The sequence below is a fragment of the Eschrichtius robustus genome, chromosome 5 (genome assembly GCF_028021215.1).
Source record: "Eschrichtius robustus isolate mEscRob2 chromosome 5, mEscRob2.pri, whole genome shotgun sequence".
In the NCBI taxonomy this organism is placed as follows: domain Eukaryota; kingdom Metazoa; phylum Chordata; class Mammalia; order Artiodactyla; family Eschrichtiidae; genus Eschrichtius; species Eschrichtius robustus.
In genome coordinates this window covers 66,716,217-66,739,271 of record NC_090828.1, presented here as the reverse complement: position 1 = coordinate 66,739,271, position 23,055 = coordinate 66,716,217, and the positions used below count along the sequence as shown (strand labels likewise).

The following is a 23,055-nucleotide window of genomic DNA, read 5'->3' as shown; positions in this document are numbered from 1 at the left end:
ATAAGAAATTCTAAAACATATACGAACAAATATTATTAATAATCCACAGACATGTTGAACTGCATAAATCATGCTCTAAGATATTTTACAACTATTTTGCTCCTAAGAGTATTTAATTCATAGAGATCTTCTTTCTTACCACATGGGTAGACATCCATAATGACAAAGTTAACAAAGACAGAAATTCTGACAGATAATATTAATATAGTATGTTTCATGTATTTTCCCAGATAAGCAATTAGAGCTAATCAAAATGATTACATAAAGGGGTGAATTAATTGTACTGAGGTACCTTCTGGATCTCCCATATCTGTTCTCCAGTGACAAGTGTCTTGTGACCTTTGTAAGCACATGCCTTCAGCTGAATGACACCTTGAGCAGCATGAAGACATAATTCCTTCTGGATGTTATGCCGAATTTCATGTTGAACAGAGTATTCAAAGTACTGTGAAAGGAAGAATGCTGTTACTGACGAGAGCACTCTATATCCTCAGTTGCAAAATTGTCGGCCAAAAAAAAAAAAATCAGCAGCTCACTGAATAATGGAGTCATGTGTACTTCACCAAAATAATACAATGAAGTAAGTATCAGAATCGTAACCTGAGTTTTTGGGACAGAAGATATTATAGCCTTTCTCCAGCCTATCACCAACAGATAGTTACTTAATTACGAAGGTATTGTCTTCCTTCCCATGTCAGAAATTGTAAGCTATCAGGTAGGATGGAGGCTAGAATAGGTTTGCCACAGAAAAGAGCCTGGAAACGTTTAGCAAGCCCATTAACTACCTCTTTCTCACCACAAGTGTTTCTTCTCTCTTATTCATCTCAATTAATGGCATTTTCATTTAAACTAGAAACATTTAAACAGGGTACTCTTGGGAATTCCTGGTGGTCCAGTGGTTAGGACTCGGTGCTTTCACTGCCATGGCCCAGGTTCAGTCCCTGGTTGGGGAATTAAGATCCTGCAAGCCGCACGAAGGTGGGGGGCGGGGGGCACACGATGACACTTTTCCTGCCTCAGTTTCCTTGCCTGTAAAATGGGTAATTTAATAGCTCCTACCTCATAGGGTTATGAAGATAAATGGTTTAATACATGTAAAGCATTTAGACCAATAACTGGTACATGGTAAGCATTCAATACATTTTTAGCTATTGTTACTATTATTGATGCTTCTCTCTTTCCACATGTCCAATTAAGTAGCCCCTTAGACTTACTGAATTTTCCTCTCAGATGTTACCATCCCACCCATCCTTACTTCCACATCCTCACTTCTTTTGTTCAGGCACTCAAAATCTCTACTGCAATACCTCCAGGTACCTCCAATTTCTGCTCCTATAATTCAGTCCACTCTGCTGCCAGTTAGTCTTTTGTAACATTGATTTGATCCCTTACATTCCCTGCTTAATGATTCACAATCACTACTGTTGCTAAGATAAAGTCCACACTTCTTAACTGGTACGTGAAATCTTCCACTTTCAGTCTAACATCAACCATTGTCCCAATTATACACTATGCTCCTTTCACACAATTCTACCAATGCAGAACATATGTATCCATAACTCCACTTTGCTTTACTCCCTAGAATATCTTTCTGGATCCTTTTCTGCCTAGCTAACTCCTTTTGATCCTTCAAAAGCCAATTCAAATATTACCTTCTTTCTTTAGTTTTCCCTGAATTTGTCCTATGCACAAAATTACACTCTTCTCAGGCTTCCCATAGTCCATCAGAGATAACTTTCATAGCACTCTATTGGAATTGTGTGTGTAGCTAGCTGACTTCACCATAGACCAAAGTCAGGCAGTGTATCTAGTAATAACATCCATTATACATCAAATACTTCATAATGTTGACATTCCAAAGAAAAAATGAGTGAACATAATTGATTTTCAATAGTGAAATAATTAGTCTTAGCACTAATATTTATTGAGCCCTTATTATGTGCTAGGCAGGGACTGTTCTAAACCCTTTATGTATATTAGAGTAGGCACTCCACAAACATTAGCTGAATTAATCTTGAGTTCCCCTGGTCTTAGCCTCATACTTAATTTATCTCACTCCACAAATACAATATGTTTATAACTGATAGCTCTTCAGATGGAGATATTGAAAAAAAATGGGTTTAGATCACGAGAACAGCACTCTGGCTGTACTTCTTTAAGAAAGATAAACCTTAGGATTTCAAAGATGAAAAGAAAGGCTGACCAGAACTTTACATTACTCATATTATTTTTTAAAAACCATTAAGAGGGAAGTTATAAGGAATGGAGAATAGTTGAAGATACTTAGACAACCAAAGAGTATGTTATTGTCTAACTGAGAACACTGGAGAGAATTTTAACTTAGAACCAGGACAACTACACTGGAAGAGAAAGGGTAAGAGGCAAAGCATTGTGTTACAAAGCCATAATGAATTAAACTGCACTGCACCAGTATATTAGTCAATTTAGTCACATTATCAAAATACTTATTTTCATTTGGCATAGTCCAATACTGTTACAATGGAGTTTTATGCTATAAAAAAAATATCATTATCTGGTCAAAACAGTAGAAGGGAACATGAGGAAATGATCGAGTTAGATGATATCTCAAAAACATCTAGCACTCAAGGAACTACAATTCCCAAACTAGTTTAAATGCAATGCTTGATTGAAAATAACATTTAAAGGAAATAAATCAAAATAAAATCAATGGCTATGTCAGGGTGATAGAAGCCAGAGTTATCTTCTTAAAATATAAACTAGAAAATATAATTCTTTAGCTCAAAATCCTCAGGTGGCTTCTGTCACACTTGGAATTAAATTCAAGTTCCTTAACGAGGCCAGCAAAGCCTTATATGACCTGGCCCCTAATTCATGTCTCTGATCTCATTTTCCACCCCTCTCTTCCTGGACCACTCTGCTCCAGCCACACTGGCTTTATGCTTGCTCCTTTTCCCTGCCGCTGGGCCTCTGGCCTTGCGTCCTCTGCCAAGATGCTCTCCTCCTGGAACATGGTTCCTCTCCCAACTCCTCAGGCCTCTACTCTAAGGTCACTTTCTCAAAAATGTCTTCCTGAACCTCCGAAAATAACTACCCCCCCTGCACACACATTATCCCCCTACTCTGCTTTATTTTTCTTTATACCTAAAATTACATATTTATTTTTTCCTTTCCTTCTAGAATACAAGCTCCACAAGATAGAGACTTTGGCTTTTTCCCTACTATAAGAGTGTGAGTTACATTATAGGCGCCAAACAAATACTTGTTGAAGGAATATGTGAATTACTTCAGCATCCCCAAATTTCTAAAAGATGGCTATATGCTATTTATAATTTAAAAATTATTTTAGAGACAGAACTATAAAAACATCTTTATGGCAATGATAGGAGAAAAACAGACAAAACAATGTATAAAATATATCTTCAAGTTTTATGATAAAATAGATGTAATGCTAGAGGAGGCCTGAAATAAATTTATAAGTATTTACATTTAGTGATAGGATTTTTACAAATGAGGAAATATTTCTCATTGCTCAAAACCTTAATTTTTACTGGATAGTCCAGTGTTATTTCCAAAAGAATGTAACTATTTATATAATTATTTTTTCTTCTAATATATAGTGTATAAGGAAAATTTTAAGATATGAATATACATACACATCATCGACATATAGGTACATATATGTATATGTATCTGTATATATCTGTGTGTGTGTGTATCTCCATCAAACTTTTAATATCATGGACCACAAAAATACAGTATGAACATGATGTTATTTGCTGTCAAATCCAGTTAAATATAGCCTTTACGTATAATTTAGCAAAATCACCATGCTAATAGGCATGCAACATCAAAGATTCACATAGAAGATCCTGTTTTTCATTTCAAATGGCATTATTCTATTATTTTCTCACTTGCCTTTCTACTAAATGGGTAAGCAACCTCAAACTGCTTACAGAGGCAGAGTGAAAATCAAAATAAAGTACTCTGCAACTTCTATATGAATTGCCAAACTTAATCTAAAAACATTTCACATACCAGTTTACCTGAACATAAAATTGATCTAGGAATTCTGAAAAACATGCAACAACTTACTTCCGTTTGTAGGTACTAAAGAGAAGGGAGGATTTTTAGTGCAGTGCTCACCTGGTTTCCCCCAAGTCCATGACACGTATACAAAATTAATGGTTTGCCTCCTTGATTATTTTCTCCAACATCCAGACATAGAGGCTGACCAAAACTTTTAATCTAAAGGGAAATTTTCAAGTTATAAATTTTTTAAAAAATCTATGTGGTTTATATTTTTTTGCAATTAATTTCAGGAAGTGGTGTTAATAATAATAATGTAAAATCTCAAAAGCAATAAAACAGAAAATATTTCAGCAATTTTTCTGAACCACATAAATATTGGTGGCAGGGAGTCTACCAAGTAAAAAGGAACAGGAAAATACTCACATATCCAGCTATAACAGGATTAAGGTCTGGCACATACGCTTCTGGATAAATATTGTTCAGATACCATGTAAAATTTTTACACTGAAGGCGGTGCTTTATTTCAAATCTTTTTGAAAGATCACCAAATGACTTCTGGAGAAAGATGAGACGTGAAGGCGGATGCTTAATTAAAACAGCACTGATAAAGTACTTCGAATGCTACTATTTGTATTTACACTTAGGTCTTTAAAAAAAAATTCTGGGCCAAAATGTAAGATGCGATTTAACTACAGTCGCCATTCATTCAGGCAACAAGTATGTCTGGCTGCTCACTTCTGGCTTCAAAGAGAATCAGGGACCACTGCAGTGCCGGCCTAGTGCTATTTTATTCTTCCTTTGTGCCACAAACCTCTGTCATGGGACAAAGATCCCTAGCGAAATGCTGAAGGCAAAAAATGGTAGTGGGGGCATCCAAAACTGATCCTAGTTTTATACGCAAAAGTGGTCTGTAAAGTGTGGTGTGAGAAAGCAGGTATAGAGAAACAGTGCTAACGGTGCATGATGTAACATAACTCTTCTCCAGTCAAGACCACAAAAAGCAACGCAGTTGGGAATATTTTTTTCTAGTTTTAAGGGTGTTGCTTACTCCTAACAGCATCTTCTAATAATATCCTAACAATAACAATGTTTTAGTAGAAAAAGTCAAGTTTTTAATCAATTGTATTTTATTTTCCTTTACCTTATTTAAAAGGACTAAGAAAACTTAAAAAAAAAAAAAGCACTATTAAATTGAAAAGGTATTTGGTACAGGCAAATTTTTAAAGAAAAATTACAGTGGGTGCCTAAATATATGAAAAAGTAAATACTCAAGCTTATCAGTTCAACTAAGGAAAATATTTTCTCTGCCACCTTCAATGTTTTGAACGCAGGTGTTTTAGCAAAAAGTATGAAACTCTGAAGGACTTCTGGGTAGCTTACGCATTTTACCATATGGGTCTACTTGCCCTATGTTAAAAACAAGGGTTTGCTGGCTCACTTGCCCCTTTGTTGGTGACAAGAGAGCATAAGCTGAATTTAGCATCCACTCGCCTGGTTAGCCAAGTACTTTTGTGCAGTACACAATCTGCCCGATTTGTTTTGGTGGCCCTGGGTAAAAAGTTAGCAATCTGACCCAGTAGTGCTCTGACTTTGCATGGTACTGACATGTTACAGGGAGATACCAGAGACCAAAGAAAAAGCGAAATGAGGTAACCAGATCTTTCTTTATGACTTTCGAAATGTTGATGCCCTTTAATCCCAATATATACCTGCTTGCAGATCGGCACTGTTTCTTACAAAGAGTTGGGTGCCATTCGCCGAAGCATGTCCTTAAACTGTCTAGCTTATTTACCACATCCAATATTGAAACTGCTGGGACTCAGTTCTAATGCATTAGGCATGATGATTCTGCAGAGCTTTGATCTAGGACAGGTCAATAACAACCACAGTGCCATGCATTTGTTAGCACTTATTTCCTTATTTCACAGCTGCTCTGGGAGACAGGCAAGTATTTTATCTCAAGACAGGGAGGGAGAGAGAAGAAACGTGGTGGAGCACATGCTTCATGTCTGGCCAATCTGTCAACCACCCTATGAACAAGCACCATAACCATTTCACAGTCTCAAGGGGCTTTGCCAAAGTCACCCCTCCAGGGAGCAGTGGAACCAGAACTGGAAATAAGAAAGCTTGATACTTCTGGTTCATTTTCCTGTCCCATTCTGACACTGTCTAGCTCTCCAGTTCAAAATGCCACTTAGCACCTTGATTTAGGTGCTAATCACATCACCTAAAACCAGTTAAAAGCAGTTCCACTTAACCTTATTTTCTTTGAGTAAAATACTGAACCAAAGCAGTTACAAAAACTAAATATCTTCCATATTAAAAGGGTAACATCAGGTAGAATGTCTCAACTTTTTAAATGCAGTTTACTTGACTTTTTCAAAAAAAGAAAAGAAAAGAAAACTGACATCAATGAGTTATATATTTTTGAGCTCAAAAGCCCAGCTTTAAAAATAACTTTTTAAAAAAATGTTTTATGCTTGAGTTGACTCAAACAGGTAAAAGGACATGTGAACTTGTTGTGGATTTTTATCGTAATTTAATTATTTAGTCCTAACTTACTTGTTTAACAATTTTTGCTGCATCTGTGTTTCTCCTATAAAATATTTCCTTATATTCATCCATCCAGACTTCTGCAAGGCGAACTTGGTTGCGAGCAATCACCTGAGTGCCTTTTGGAAAGGTATGAGGGCTTTTGCTGCGAAAAACATGTCCAACAACAGAGCAAGGCATAATCTCCAACTGCCCACCACATTGCCACACCTGATAATTAATGATATTTGTTTAAATTTACAGTATTTTAGGAAAATCAAAGTGTTGCTTTTAAGTTCACCTTTAAGATACTAATAAAAACAAAATAAGAGATTTATTGCAGCTTTACAAATAGTCTCTGCTCACTGCCAGTTCAACTTAAGTTCTCAAAGATAAAGAACTATTTTTAAATGGTACAGACACAAGAGACAAAACAACCCCACATCTTCAGAAATTACTTTAACAAAATAGTGATTTCAGATCTCTCATAAAAGTAAAGTCCACAATTTCTTCTTTTTTTTTTTTTTGCAAAAATTATGCAAGCTCTCTAGTATCCACAGAAGACCAATGGCTCTTCTGCATTTGACTTCCACAGCAGACTTGGAGTAAGTGAGCCCAGACTCTATTTATCTCTTGTATATTCAATTTTGTGACCAAGAAACAAATTCCAGACAATCGTTATTACCAAAGCACAATCTATTAAACTTGATCATTATAAAAACTTCATACTATTTAGAGATAGAGGGTCAAAAAAACTTATTTGCATTAACTCTAAAATGGCAAATCGCTAAATCAATACCTACTCACTTAGATATCTTGACAGTTTGTTCTGCCATAAATGAAAAATCTAAAAGTCATGTTTAATAATATGTGCTAATATTAGGGCAGTGGTTGTATTCTCTCTCTCTTTCTTTTTTTTTTAAACAAGTGAGAAAGCTTGGTGATATGTTCAGTTCAACAGACTGCTTGAGATCCAACATGTGCTGGGGCTTGGGAATATTTAAATGAATAAAACAAGACCCCTGCCCTTAAGCAGCTCAAACTTGGCCAAGATCATCACTGCCATTATGTGATGAAGCCAGAGCCAAAACTTAAATCTTCCAACTCCTAGTTCAGTTCTTTTTCCACTACATTCCAGCCTAAGTGATAAGAAATGAATGACAAAATCATTGTAGAAAATGAACTCATGAAATCAAATATGTACATGTGGAGACCATCCAAAACCTTTCTTTTATTTCTCATATTAACTTTTAATATGTAGAGGGAAAAAAAGCTCGTTTAATCTGAAGAGTTAAGTTCAATGTCCTTTAAAATTATACATAAATGTTTTTCCATTCTGACTCGCTTGATAATCAATCAACCAATTTCCTGAAGCACTAGATTTAATTATATTTATCTTGGCTGGAATTCAGTAGCTACAAGTGCATTAATTGGTGTTACTGCCTGGACACAGGCGTTTAACTGATACTTCTTGTTACACTGGCAGCAATAAATAAATATATTTAGTTACACTTTAAGAGGAAATATATTTATTCTAAAATTTCTAACAATTAAATTTTAGAAAGCACAAAAAGTAAAGACTACATTCATCCATGATAATCTGTATCAGCCAACTAGAAATATATATTTCATTGTTTAGTATGAGCGCTATATTTATAAACTTACTCTGAAAGACATTTCTATATTTTCACCTCCCCAAATTTCCATTTCTTCATCGTAAGTTCCAATATATTCAAAATAGTCTTTTGATATGGAAAAAAGTCCTCCTGCAAAAGTGGGTGTTCTGAAAAATAATCCATTGTCAAACTTTGTTATAAAAACCAAATAAGAAAAAAAAACATATTTTAAGAGCAACTGAATCAAATGTACAAATAAATTAAAGAGAGACGACAATTTCAAGTCTTTATATAGATTAATAAAAACTAAAAATGCTATCTTCAAAGTCAAGTTTTGGGGGATGCGGAGGAAGTACTTTAAGTATCCTTCTCTAGCAGAACAAAATTATTGTGTCTTCTAACCAAACTTAAAAGATTCTCAAGGGAATTCCCTGGTGGTCAGTAGTTAGGACTCCGTGCTTCCACTGCTGGGGACCCGGGTTCGATCCCTGGTAAGGAAACCAAGATTCTGGCCTCACGGCTCGGCCAAAAAAAAAAAAAAAGATTCTTAAGTAATGATTATAAGGAAGACATAAGAGCTCACTTAATTCTACTTCCTACTCAGTAACATCATGTATAAACAAGTACATAAATATATAAACGACTTTCCTATTCTTTCCATACAGAATATGTGTACTCTTTATTTTGTTAATGTGAATTACCTTTGCAGAAATTACTGTAAAAAGCAAAGAATGCATATATATTCAAATACTTGAACTGTATATAAGACTTTGAGAGCAATCATCTTACTTAATTGGATAAGTTTCATCCTTCCTTCTTTGCTTCTCATGATCGGGAAGTGACTCCCAGCCAAATGAAAGGCTCCAGTCAAAATTCCCACGGTTGTGGTTACTTCCATAAGGAGAAGGCTTGTTGAATTCGAACGTGTTCAGATCTATGGATGCAATATCTGGGCTCACGACAGCAGTGTAGTTCTCAGCTATTCTGGCCAACAAAGGTTCTAACCAGCCATAGAAACACTCACCTAGAAGGAATACAATTTTAATTAATTCAATGAAAACACTCAGGGTTTTTTTCCTTTTGTGTTTTGGAAGAGGGTTTACAGAGAAATGGGAATAACCAAGTCATTAGTGTTTTGAACATTTATATAGGGGAGATTTCTTAAAGGTTTCTTGTGAGATAAGAGTAGGATGAAAAATATAAGACAAGATTAAGCATAGTTAGGAAATGACTGATTTTTTTAACCTTACAATGGAAGCAAAATGATACTGATATATTTAAGTTTCAGACTGTGTATTTCTCTTTAAAATGGGCTATGAATCAAGGATAACGTTTTGCTGATCCATACCACCTAGCTCCAGAAGTGTTCTGATTTACTTAAACTTGTCTCCCTGAGTAAGGTATAGTAACTGAAATCTTCATTTCTCTGACAGGGTCTTAGGAGAATGCAAGTAAAGGAGTCAGAATATTCTGATTTTAGCAGTTGGAGACAAAGCACCGTTCAAACCTGCCCAGCCCTAATGAAAGAGAGTGGAGGAGTGGCATGAAAGGTCTGGGTTCTGGCCCCAGGCCAGGCTGTCTCACATCACACATAGAGTTCAGGAGATGCGGCATGTACAGTGCTACTCAGGGCTTCCCATCATTCAGTGGAGTTTGGCAGTCATGGTCCAGGAGGACCATCAGACACATTTGCCTGGAGGGGAAGAATGCCCAGTCTGACAGTACTGTAATTTTGGACCAGGAGAGGGAATGCTGGAGAAGCAGCCATTTCCTTTTGAAAACACCTCTCCTGGATTACCTTTAGACCTTTCTTAAATGCCGGGTATTAAGAGAATACTGAATGTGAAAGCTCTAAAGAGACCCAAGCAAATCCAAAAGCCCTTCTGTAACAATTAGCGTATGCTCAAAACCATTTGCCTGGGGCTTCCCTGGTGGCGCAGTGGTTGAGGATCTGCCTGCCAATGCAGGGCACACGGGTTCGAGCCCTGGTCTGGGAGGATCCCACATGCCGCGCAGCAACTGGGCCCGTGAGCCACAATTGCTGAGCCTGCGCGTCTGGAGCCTGTGCTCCGCAACAAGAGAGGCCGCGATGGTGAGAGGCCCGCGCACCGCGATGAAGAGTGGCCCCCGCTTGCCACAACTGGAGAAAGCCCTCGCACAGAAACGAAGACCCAACACGGCCATAAATAAATAAATAAATATTAGAAAAAAAAGAAATCCACACTGCTAAATTAAAAAAAAAAAAAAAAAAACCATTTGCTTGGTCAAACATAAGCTAAAGGCGGGCCAATCCAAAGCTAAACACTCATACAAAGAGTAAAACTCACTAAACTTAGAGCTCGAGGGAATAAGTGACATTTTAGTAATACCTAACATGTACATTAAACATTGACTCTAAAAATACTGTTTAAGTACTTTATTTAAAATCACTGACACTGAAAAAAAATTAAAATACGAAGAAAAAAAACCCAGCAGCAACAAAAACAAACAAAAACTAACAACGTTCATGGGAAAGATACCAGAAGCTGTAAAGGGGCGCCTCTCACTTGGCACAAAAAGGAGCGTGTGAATCTTTGGGGGGGAAAAAAAAGAACTGAAATATAAAAAGTAAAAGTGTTAGGACTAGGACAAAGTTTAATGATAGGGTTGACTACACTTAAACAAACAAAACTTGCACTCACTTCAAAGTGTAGTAATCAAGAATAATAAGGAAAACCACATTTTTTTTGACAAAATGAGCATATGAAAAAATCCTAGGCATGGATAACTCGCTGGGGAAGCTGGTCACTGGAGGCCATAAAGTTAAGGAGCCTCAAACAAAAGGACGTAAGATCTTTGAATAAGGGAAAGGAATTTCCTACCCAGAGCCGTAATCTGCTTGGGCTGTCACTGCTATAATCACTAGCTGAAAATGATGTTAAAGAAAATGCAATTAGGCATTTAAAGAAAAGGCTTCCTTACCTTTTAAATTAGAGGGAGGGGGAGGGAAAATGTTACAACTATGTCTATACATGTATACTTACAGTGAGCATCTAAAAATGTGAGTGTTTCAGCTGTTGCTACTGTTGCCCCTAGCAACCTTGCAGTGATCAGACCTTTTCTCTCCTTTTGTCTGACTATTTTTACGATAGAAAATTGTTTTATATATTCCTCTAGTTTACCATGCAAGTACTCTGTAAGAAAAAGAAATCAAGATTAACTCATTTCTAAGTATATTTTCATCTATATGAAAGCTAATAAAGAAACCACAGGGCAATGAGTCCTCCTCATGCATAATCTTAACAGTTGTGCACATCCATCCTTAAGACAAAAATTATATCTTCAACTCTTATTGGAAAACAAAAATTATATGTACAGATCTTAACTTTTGAACGATTATAATGCGTGACATTACCACACATAGTTATCCTGCCCATGTCATATCAGTAAACACAATGTGTTTGCGGGGGGAGACTTCCACAGGAATAGACCCCAGGAGTTAAGAAGACTCATTTAGAGGCCAGAGAAAAGGGACAAAGGAGTGAAAGAAACTGAATTTGGCCAAAAAGATATTTGATTCTTATTTAAATTGGCATTTAAATCTGCAAATGTATAGAAAAATGTCAAGTATCAAAAAAATTCTCTGATATTTAGGCAGTGGTCAAAATAATTTAAGACCAAAATCTTGAGAGAAAGATGAGTAGGAAAATCCAGGGCTACAGCAGTTTGGGAATATTTCTACAAAGAGTCAGCAAAAAATTTTTGAAAGCTCTAGAGTCTCCTGACACAGAATTTTTTCCAGTAAAAATATGAAGGAAGAAAAGAGTATGTAAATCAGGAATGAGGTTAGAAACAGGCAAAATTTTAGTCATGGGTGTGTATAATTTAAGATACTCAATATTCCAATTTGGATGACATACATACTAAGCAAGAGTTAAAATAGCAGGTAAAAGAAAAACACATCAATCAAGTCAGTCAAGTGTTGTTCATATTTTTAAACAACGTCTTAAGCCTGCTTGTTCACCATTGAATTCTTGACTCTTTGTTGAGTATATAATGCAGTTCTTCAAGTGGCCTTCTTGGACCCATAGCACAGACTCAAAAAAGATTTGGGAATATTGAGAACGCCAGCAAACATCCTGGGTAGATGTTTGCTTTTGCCAGATTTCAGAAGCAATTGCAGGTGACTTTGACTTTATCTGTAATTATATATTTTTAAAAATTCTCCAGTGGTGCAGATAAGAGAGTTGCTTATTTAAAGCTTAAGCATTCATGAAGGAGGTAAGACTCCAGGAATAACTTTTGTGGAAAAATCGTCTCAGAGTAACAGATTAACTTGTTTAACACCTTCTAAGTACCTCAGAATTAATACTCTGAAAGACAAGTAGGATTGTAATTTGTCTTAAAAATATAATCATAGCTATTTCTGCTTTAATCATAGACTTATAGAGCAGCAACTTATAAAACAGAAACATTTTAAAGGTCTTAATGGGAGTTGATTTTTAAAACGGAGTCACTACAGATTCCTTCAATAAACCCTCCCACTGTCCATATGTTAAGAAATTTTTATTCACCCACAACTTCTGAACTTCCTATAAATTCTTACCTGCCCTTTAAATTTAGCCCCCATCCACACCCTAATTTTATGAAGTTAAAAACACAAAGCCATGAAATCAGATTTCCTGGGTTTGATTTATAGCACCATTACTTTTAGCTATGTGACCTTGGGCAAGTTATTTTACCTTACTGTACCTCGGTTTCTTTACCTACAAAGTGAGATAATAGAAAAAATGGGGCTAATAGGACTAACCCTCACAGGGAATTGTTAGGAGGATACAATGAAAGATTATTGTACAAATAAAACATTTAAGACAAGGGCTAACTAGCACATGGTCTATGCTCTGAAAATCTTAATTATATTTTGTTTGCTATCATTGGGATTTAGCTATCTGTTAATTGATTACCTACATATTTATGCTGCTTTTCCTTAAGCAAATTGAAGTCAGGGAGTATGGTTTCTACTGCACAAGCTCTTCTATGGTAATTAGGGACACATTTTCCACAGTGGGGAACTCATTAGATAGTTCTTTGACTGATTCAATAAGACAAATTACACTACTATTCAAAGATAGCCCTCGCCAAGAAAACTTTTCCAAATCTATTGTTGATTGCTATAAAGAATTATAAAAAATACTCAGACCCTTTGACCAAGCAGTCCTACCTCTCCTAACTTATCTAAGGATATAATTCAAAAACAAAGGAAAATAACATAAGCACAAGGATATTTATTGTAGTATTACATATAGTAAGGCTAAGGGGTAAATAAAAGTGAATGGTTAAGTAAAATGTATCTAGTCCATTTTTGTCATTAAAACTGAAGTTTTGAAGGTAACAGAAACAGGCTAATAATGTTACATGAAAATGTCAGATTTCAAAACTAGATTTCTGACATGGATATAATTAGATAAACATTATATGTTTATGTAGACAGTGATTAGGAAAGAAAAGGAAAAGATTAAAATGGTTGAAACATTAGGTTAAAAATGTTATGCTTTATTCACTTACAACCACGTCTAAAGTCTGGATACATCTTATAATTAATTGATGACATGTCACCTAATAGGTAGTGGGGTTTTTTTTCTCACGGTCTGTAAAGTAATGATCTACCTTACGGTAGATGGTGCTTTGGATTTGATGGGAGAGTGTTATCCTCAGTTTACAGATATAAGGAAACTGCTCATTAGTGCTGGAGCTAGAATTTGACTTTAAGGAATCTAGTTCCAAACTTGGGCTCATTCAGGAATAAATTTTGCAATCATTGAAATAATCTGTATCTGTTTGGTACTTAAAATACTTGTAATGTTTGAAAACTCAGCAAATTATAGTATTTGTCTGATTATCCTTGTGAGTCCAATTTAAAATGTGTAACTTAGCAACTGATTATTGACATAAAATTAAGTGAAAATTCATTAAAGATTTTGGCTAGCTTTGTAAATGGTATTGGAATATTTAAAAGCGCCAAAATAAAACAGGATGTGGTAGCTCTTCAGTAATTTTTAACTACTCTTTGATATTATTTATTAATTAATATATTATTTATATTAATTCTTCTAATCTTTAAAACAACCCTAGGGATTATGTACTACTTATGTATTCCCTCATTTCTAAGCTATATAATTATATACTTCTTACAAGCAATGACATGTTCGTTTAATTGGCTGTAAGCGTCTTTTATTCTACTGGTATGTAAACTAATGATGCATTATACAATAAGTTTGATGAAATATGGCATTTCCCCCATTTTACAGATAACGAAACTGAGGTATAGGGGGGTTAAGTAACTTTCCCAAGTTACATAGCTGGTTAGGACCAGAACTGGGATTCAAATCAAGGCAGCCTAACTCAAGGCTCAAGTGTGTGCTCTTAACCACTATGTCTTACAATAAAAGTCTCACATTGAGGACTACAAAGTTATAAATAATGGTGTTTCACACATTTCTGAACTCCAAAATATTTGAATATGGACTTCCTTGGATTCTCCCTTCATCCATCATATATAGCATCCAAGACACTATATTCAAGATCTGAGGTGGCATACAGAGAGCACAATATACCCAAATAGACTTTGGACAACGCCACATGGATTTACTCAGGAAACAATCTAATTTGCATGTGCTTTCTTACCATCTATGCTAGCATCATCCACCAAAATGATCTCCTTCAGCAATATGGCAGGCGAAGAGTAGAGCACGCTGTGGACAGTTCTAAGCAGCGTGGACCATGCTTCATTATGAAAAACTATTATGACACTGGTGGTAGGCAGGGGAGGACAGCGCTTAAATTTTTGTTCAATACATCTAGAAAAAGTCAAAGTAGAAGAACAATTATGAATTTTATTACTTTATTTCACAGCTCTACCATTACTAAATTATCATTATTTAAACCTTTAAAACAATAGAAATGATAGTGGATACTTTATTTTTATGTAAGATGATCTTAATGCTATATAAAGGCAAATAGATCAAAACAAAATTTCTTACAAATAGACCACTCACCCAGAGATCATGTCCACTGATATTGATCACATGTCACGAATTAAAACATGCTTTATTGTAAGCTTTCTCCATAATATAATTTTAAATACAAATAACATTTTAAATAAGAAAAATAACCTAGAAGTGAGACAACCTGTAAAAATAGCAAATACTTGTAACTGCTCAAATACAAACCAAGTTTTTTTCTTTCCTTGTAGAAATCATGCATTTTTCTTAACATGTGAAATTTTTAATCATTAAATGAATATTCATCTTTGTAGAGATTACCTTAAATTAGATACTTTCCTAGGAATGTAATATTTTCTAAGTTTAATCAATTTCCTTAACCTGTAACTGAACCAAAAGGGGAAAAAATTGCTTACTATAAAGCCTATTTCCTTCAGCAAAAACTTAAGTACCTACCATATGTAACATGCCATGCTGTGTTAAAGATTTTGCTCCAGTAAGGAGAGAGACCCTAAATAGTTTTTGACTGATTAGTGGTATTACTCATTCACTAAAAACTTTAGTTATAAATTTATCTTGAATTCATTTTGAGAGCAATGTCATCCTCAATGAAAATAATCTTCATATGAAGCCATTGGGGTGTGTGTGGGTCTGTACAATCTCCAGCCTTTGAGAATGGAGATGACCACAGTCCCTCACCTGCTGAGTTGAGGTGAGGATCAAATGAAATAACATATAGGAGAGGGCTTCAAAACACTGTAAAATCAAACAGAGTGAAGCTGGGACATAAAACATGTGTGGTCTATGGTAAAGATAAATAAGTAAAATAACTGGATCTTTGATAACCATAAATGGTTGTACAATTTTAGACAACAGATTATAAAATCCTCCTACACAGTCAAAAGCCACTATAAGTTGTGTGTGAATAATCAAACAGTGCTGTTCAAACCCAAAGATAAGGAAGTAAATCATTCACTCATGGAGATACGAGCCCAGCACACTTTGGTTGCCCTGCCAGGGCCAATGGGGAAACCAGAGCCCCCAGAATGGTACTAGAGGCCTGGGAAAGCCAGCCTAAAAGAGATATTCTACAAACTCTCATTAATTACTACTTTTACAGCCATACCTCAGTATGAATGTGTTTCAAATCCTTTCCAGAGAGGACGTCTTTAGGTTGAAATATTTGTAGTGATAAGAAAGGAATTAAATTAGGGATAAAATATTGAGAGGGTGTCAACACCACTGAGTAGGAAAAGAGGAGGAAGGTGAAACTGATTTTGCTCTCTAGGACCATCATGATTTTAAAGTGTTAACATACATGCATAGCTCGAAGAAAATAATCACATTCATCCTCACTGGTAGATGAAAGCAAATGACTTATTCTAAAGTGAATTTTGGATAAACTATCAATTAAAAATGAAGTCCAAACACAAACTACCTATTTATCTATCTTCAAGTTAAAATTACACGGAAACAAATGACTAAATATAAGCTTGTATTTTTAATATATAAAGTCTTATAAGCCAACATAAAAGTATAAGTAAAAATTATGAAAAACTCCATACTATAGTATTTCTTTTTTAGGAAAAAACTTTATAATTTTGTCTTATAAGCACTTTGGGGAGGGAGTTTTGGGATTTAAAAAAATTTTTTCCTATATTTACTTGCCACATGATTAATTAATATAGTATTAATATAGAATTATAAAAAGGTTTTGAAGATTTAAAGTATGACACTTTACAAAAATTCACACTAATAAAGTGTTATCTCTTTAATCTCACAAGGCTTTCCCTCAGTTTAAGCAAGGATTTATTTGCTTAACTGATAAGTACTAATATCAAGTAAAAGTGTCATGTTATATCATCAATGCAAGTGATAATAAAAATTTCACAGTATGATTTCATAAACCCCATTTATTTTGAAACAATTAGCATGCTCAACTTATGTTTAAAAGTTGTTTCACATGTCATTTAAAGTAGTGAAATTCAAATAACTTGCCAAAGTGATTACAGATCCCCAGTCAAACCATTTGAAAAATTTGGCATATAGAAATGTGCTTAAATTATCAGTCACAAGACCATCTGGCTTTGGGAGAAATGATCTATATTTCTAATGAGCACGTAAAAGATTAGCAGTTCTTCAGAAAATGTGTTCCTTGATGATATAAGTTAAATTTAAAGTATGAAAGTATTAAATCTTCACAGTTCTAGGTACACATTCCTGTCCAAAAAAAAAGGTTCTTTGTGTGCTTAGCTATCTTGCACTTACATATTGATTATCATTATTGAATATTACTGCAGTTTCTCAAAGCTATATTGGAGAAAAGGCTTATCCTGAGCTCCCTTTGTCATGTCAAAGAATAAAAATCATGCTTCTTGATTTGTGATGGGGATTGCTTTTCAATCAAGACCGCTCCCAAAATCAGTAAAGGGCCATATTGCATTTTAACCTATTAGCATAAAAAAGGAACTATACTATGCCCTGTCAGAACAACCAGAATATTTTACATTCGTTTCTTCACACATTCATTTAAAATGATGAGCAATTTAACCTTGAATCACACAGATTAGAATAGAGCAACAGAAATCTAATCTACACAGCTTCAATATTGAGGATGGAGCAGGTATTCATGATCATAAACCTAGAAAAATATGAAGGAAGCAATAGACCTAAGTCTACTAAAGTACTTTTCTTCAGGTTCACTTATAAATTTAATTCTCTTATAACTAGAAAGTGAAATATGTAAGCACTGTTTGCTTACAGTTTGTCTATCTTGCACTTTTAACAAATCTACAGATTGTTTGAAAGTGCTGAAATTCATTTTAGCTATTTCAGTTCAAATAGAGCATTTGAACACTACCTCAAAGATAACAAGATGGTTAACTAAGAACAAAGAGACAGCACAGTAGAATCGGGGGCTGGGGGGGATTTTAATCAAAATACTGTATATTTGAGATAAACATGTAAACAAAGTAACAATGAAAAGCAATGTTGGCCTCTCAGAAGCGAAAGGGAGAAAACTCTATAAATACAGGAGCTTATTCAACAAAACTCCAGAGAAAGAATCAGAGTTGAATTAGTAATTAAAACAATACTGTCTCTTAAAAGAAAGGTTACAAAACACAGGACATTCTGAAATGTAGTTATAGCACTAAAAGTAGCCACAAAGTCTATGACTTAGCTCATAAACTATCATAGCTCCAAAATCTTGGCACATTTTTTAATATTTCTATTCTATAGCAATACACAGAACAACAGAAACAACTCCACCTCCCACATTTCCCATAAAATCCACCCCATATTTCCTCCTTAATGGATGAGAAAACTAAAGCATTTAAGAATAAAGGATTTCCTTGTGGTTCTATAGAGGTCAGATCTAGAATTCAGTTCTCTAATTTCTAAGATGATAATTTTTCACATCTGCAATGCCTCACTAAACACAGATATAGAAATCTAGCCTCAATAACAATAAGCAAAAAATAATTAAGACAGGTTAAATAAATGGTATTTGCCGATTCTTTGCCTCAAAGTGGCTAAAGAACAAGCAACTTCCTTAACTAATGCCCCTCCCCTGAAAACACTCCTGATAAACACTAAACAATGAATATTCTTCAACGTACTCAGGAGGTCGAGTGTCTGGTCCAAGATCTCGGTGTAAAGAAATCCTGTCACTTGCAAAAGCATTAAAACAGTGTTTTGCTTCTCCACGTTCTTTTTCCTTCTGCTCTTCAATACTTAAATTGGTTGTCTTGAATGCTTTGCCAGAAGCACCAGGTGCATTAGAATCCTGAGGTGGGCGGTCAAGAACGGGTTTCAATTCTGCTGCTGTATAATATCCTTGCAAACAGGGTCTCTCACCAGCATCAATATTTTGCCTGACAGGTGCTCCTATTTGCATTTTTGGCATTGCATCTTTAATATTGTTTACAGCTTCTAGCATTAAATCAAACATCTTGTTTTTGTTTTTCATGTTTCTTTCCATCCTTGATTCCTCTTTGGAATATTGAACACTTACTTCTCTTTGCATTAAAATCAAAAATATTATAAAGAAAAAAACTACTGCACCAAGCTTCCAGAACTTTTTATGGTAATGTCTTTTAAGATGTAGTTTTACTAGTCGTTTTAGGTGAGCCATTCTGACATTAAAAGCTTGTCACTTGACAAATAACAGTTACAGTTTCCTCTGTTATGTATATTTTTTATCATAGATTTGCTGGCAAGAAGGTTTCCTTAAATTGCAATACCTATAAACAGAAATGACATATTAGTAGCTATTCATTCCTATAGGCATGGTTCACTTCATTCACTCAGCCAACAACTGAACATAAGCTATAAACAATGTACTCTTATGGTTAATAACAATACAAAGATATCTTGCCCTCAAGAAAATTACACTTTTGGAAGAACACAGTTGCTATCATTAACTATAATCTATTGGGGTTATAAAATATTAGAGACTTCTCTCCAGTAAAAAATACATTGTTAACTCTGCCTAATATCTGCCATGTAATATGCATAAATGAGTTTTATAACTATATTTTGAGTTTTTAAAAAAAAATCTTAGCTCAATAACCAAGGGGCTATAGAACTTCATTAAGCTGATTGTAAAGAAAGGGGTAATCCATAAGAAAGCAAAGGTACACTGACAGGTACTGTCAGGCATACATCTAAAACTGTGGCTTTTAAGAAGTTCACCATCAACCTATGAACTTCAACTAAATCAATTAAGATGATAAAGCAGCTTCATCACCAAGTAAACTGGCATTCTCCCAAATTTGCTCACCTGATAGCACTTGTTGAGTTTAACAGAACCAATAAAGACTGGAAAATTAAGATAATGTGTTATTATATAACAGCTATTTTCAATAGCTCACACAAATACAAAAAAAAAAAATAAGAAATAGAAAAAAAAGTGGCAGTGAGCATCACTTGGAATTGTCTCTAAAGAGGCAATAGAGATCATTAAGTTATAAAAGCAGTACCTGGTGTGACAAAATGCTGCTTGCAGTTGATCCTAAGAACAGAGCAGCATGTTTACCAAACCCTAGTATGGGCCATCAGGAGCAAAAGAAACAAAAAGTAAAAGAGGACATTCACTACTGCCTGAATCACAGTGAAGACGGACTTTCTTCATGATGCCTAAAGAAACGTAATGTGAAGGGTTCAGTACATGATTACATACCATGCACCATTATAGTCAGTCAAGTAATTAGCAGAGACAAAAGGGCAAGGAAAATGCCTTTGCTCCCTAACCCTAAACACATTTTAAGGAAAATGTCCTTTAGAGGAGTAACAATTAACACTTTATTTAACTTCTTTTCCAAAGTTATCACTAAATTTAAAATAAGAAAACCAAGTTCTGAGATGGATTCTCTGGTCTTTAGCAAAAAATTTGAAGCTGAATAAACAAAATAGGCAGAACTTGAAAACTTAGTTCTACATACTATTTCTAATTGGACTGCTCTATATGTTTTCAGTACAGACTGGACACTTTGGTTCCAACAGAGACCTCATTTATGATGTTTTGCCCATAAAAATGAGGCAGGAAAGGGCAGGAGGTGAGGCTGGAAGGTCAGTTAAAGACCAGCTCACACAGTGAATTTGGAATCTACCAATTTTGTCCTGAATGAATAGAATGGAACGTACTGAATGATTTTAAGGAAGGATTGTAATCATATTTATGTTTTAGAAAAATCACAGGTTCCTCGGCCCCAGTAAAGGTAATGTATACCAAAGAGTTGAGGGGAGCAGGAAGGATGGAGAGGGCTGACTCAAGAGAGTCCAAGAAATGAGATCGAATAGGACTTGGTGAGAGAAAGAGAAGAATGGGAGGTGGATGGGTAGAGTGATGACATTGACAAAGGCAGGGAATATAGGAAGAAAGATTTGGGATGGGATGTTCAGTTTTGGTCATGACAAATTTAAGGTGCTGGTACGGTTTCCAAGGTGAGTTCCCATGAGCAAAAACATACATAGGACTGAAAATTAGGGAAAAGCTCTGTGCTAAAGATGAACTTTGACAGTCTTGGGGTACAAAAGAGTTCACCTACAGTATATAAAGTAAAGAAGGCCAGAGAAACAGCTACAATTAAGGGTTAGGGGAGGAAAAAAGAGAAACTGGAAAGAAAGAGCAAAAGGAATGAGAAAACAAAACAAAGGAGAATCAAGGGAGAATAGATTGTCAGATAATGTATCCATGTCAAGTGGATACAATCTACATCTTACCCTTGAGAGATGTTAATTGTTTGACAGTGGTTGATCTTTAAAAGTAAACTTCAGGAGACCTGGTCCAATGGGCTTTAGTGCAAACCAGAAATGAACTTTGGCAGAGAATCCAATAGGCTAGTTGTAGTCATGCCCCCAAGATCCTAGGGCTTAGGATTCAGGACACTTTCAGACTAACGGGGCAACAATGATCTAAGAGGTTCCAGGGAGCTAAGGATGGCCAAAATGTTGACTTTTCATAGGATAATGGTTTCCCAACCTATGAAATACAACCTGATCACCTTTCTCTCTTCTAATGGCCTCATTAGTTCCACCCTTCTTTCTAATTCCCCATCCATCCTACCCACAAATATGATTTCTGGCATAAAATATTCATGCTTGACAACAGATAAATAGATATAAATTAACCTTTGTTCATCCTCCTTTCTGTCTCTGAGACAACCATCAAAAATCCCCTTCTCCAGTGCTATTTAGTGATACTAAATTTCCTCAGTAGCCAGGATAAGCTAGATTAGGAATTTGAGAAGGAATGAGCTGGTCTCCTTAGAATGTTTTAACACAACATAGAACAGGAAAGAGTCCCAGGAAAGTATAGAGTAGAAGGAGATGACAGAACGAGATCTTTCTCTTTTTTAAAAAAAATTAATTAATTTATTTATTTATTGGCTGCATTGGGTCTTCATTGCTGTGCGAGGGCTTTCTCTAGTTGCAGCAAGCTGGGGTTACTCTTCGTTGCGGTGTGTGGGCTTCTCATTGCGGTGGCTTCTCTTTGTTGCAGAGCACATGCTCTAGGGCACGCGGGCTTCAGTAGTTGTGGCTCGTGGGCTCTAGAGCGCAGGCTCAGTAGTTGTGGCTCATGGGCTTAGTTGCTCCACGGCTGTGGGATCTTCCTGGACCAGGGATCGAACCCATGTTCCCTGCATTGGCAGGCAGATTCTTAACCACTGCGCCACCAGGGAAGCCCCAGAATGAGATCCTTCTACAGTAGTGATGGGTTTTCCAAAACATTTTATGCCAGAAATCATATCTGTGTGTAGGATGGGGAATTGGAAAGAAGGATTGAATTAATGAGGCCAGTGGAAGAGAGTTGTTTTTTAAGGATGCATTATAAACTAGAGGAGTTCATCAATAGGGTAATAATCCTATACTGTGTGCATGTTTATCTATTTAAGGGAGTCACTCAGTTAGTTTTGTTTTGTTTTTTTTTTAAGTCATTTATTTATTTATTTATTTATTTATTTATTTATTTATTTATTTTGGCTGTGTTGGGTCTTCGTTTCTGTGCGACGGCTTTCTCTAGTTGCGGCAAGCGGGGGCCACTATTCATCACGGTGCGCGGGCCTCTAACTATCGTGGCCTCTCTTGTTGTGGAGCACAGGCTCCAGATGCGCAGGCTCAGTAGTTGTGGCTCACGGGCCTAGTTGCTCCGCGGCATGTGGGATCTTCCCAGACCAGGGCTCGAACCCGTGTCCCCTGCATTGGCAGGCAGATTCTCAACCACTGCGCCACCAGGGAAGCCCTCAGTTAGGTTTTAGTATAGGATATCTCTAATGAGAGAGTCAAGACAAGCTCATAAAGGACATGAATAGTATCTCCCTTACTCATGGTTGTTTTTTTTGGCACTTACCACAATGTTGGTGATGTAATGGGTACCTAATAAATGTTTGTTGACTAGAAAAGGGATAAAAGAA

The 23,055-nt window shown here is 35.7% G+C and overlaps 1 protein-coding gene across 5 annotated transcripts in view; it reads right to left on the bottom strand.

The window, feature by feature from the left end:
* GALNT3 (polypeptide N-acetylgalactosaminyltransferase 3) overlaps positions 1 to 23,055 on the bottom strand; it is a 45,114-nt gene that overhangs the window by 1,920 nt on the left and 20,139 nt on the right. For 4 of the 5 annotated variants that reach the window (XM_068544962.1, XM_068544963.1, XM_068544964.1 and 1 more), the window contains exons 2-10: positions 18,760 to 19,383; positions 14,823 to 14,995; positions 11,183 to 11,332; positions 8,949 to 9,183; positions 8,209 to 8,326; positions 6,574 to 6,774; positions 4,435 to 4,566; positions 4,126 to 4,227; positions 293 to 445 (exon numbers count right to left, since the gene is read on the bottom strand). In XM_068544962.1, the coding sequence (XP_068401063.1) occupies positions 293 to 445; positions 4,126 to 4,227; positions 4,435 to 4,566; positions 6,574 to 6,774; positions 8,209 to 8,326; positions 8,949 to 9,183; positions 11,183 to 11,332; positions 14,823 to 14,995; positions 18,760 to 19,274 (1,779 nt within the window). In that variant the 5' untranslated portion in view covers positions 19,275 to 19,383. The remainder of the gene's footprint in view (positions 1 to 292; positions 446 to 4,125; positions 4,228 to 4,434; positions 4,567 to 6,573; positions 6,775 to 8,208; positions 8,327 to 8,948; positions 9,184 to 11,182; positions 11,333 to 14,822; positions 14,996 to 18,759; positions 19,384 to 23,055) is intronic. The other variant, XM_068544966.1, reaches the window with a different exon arrangement.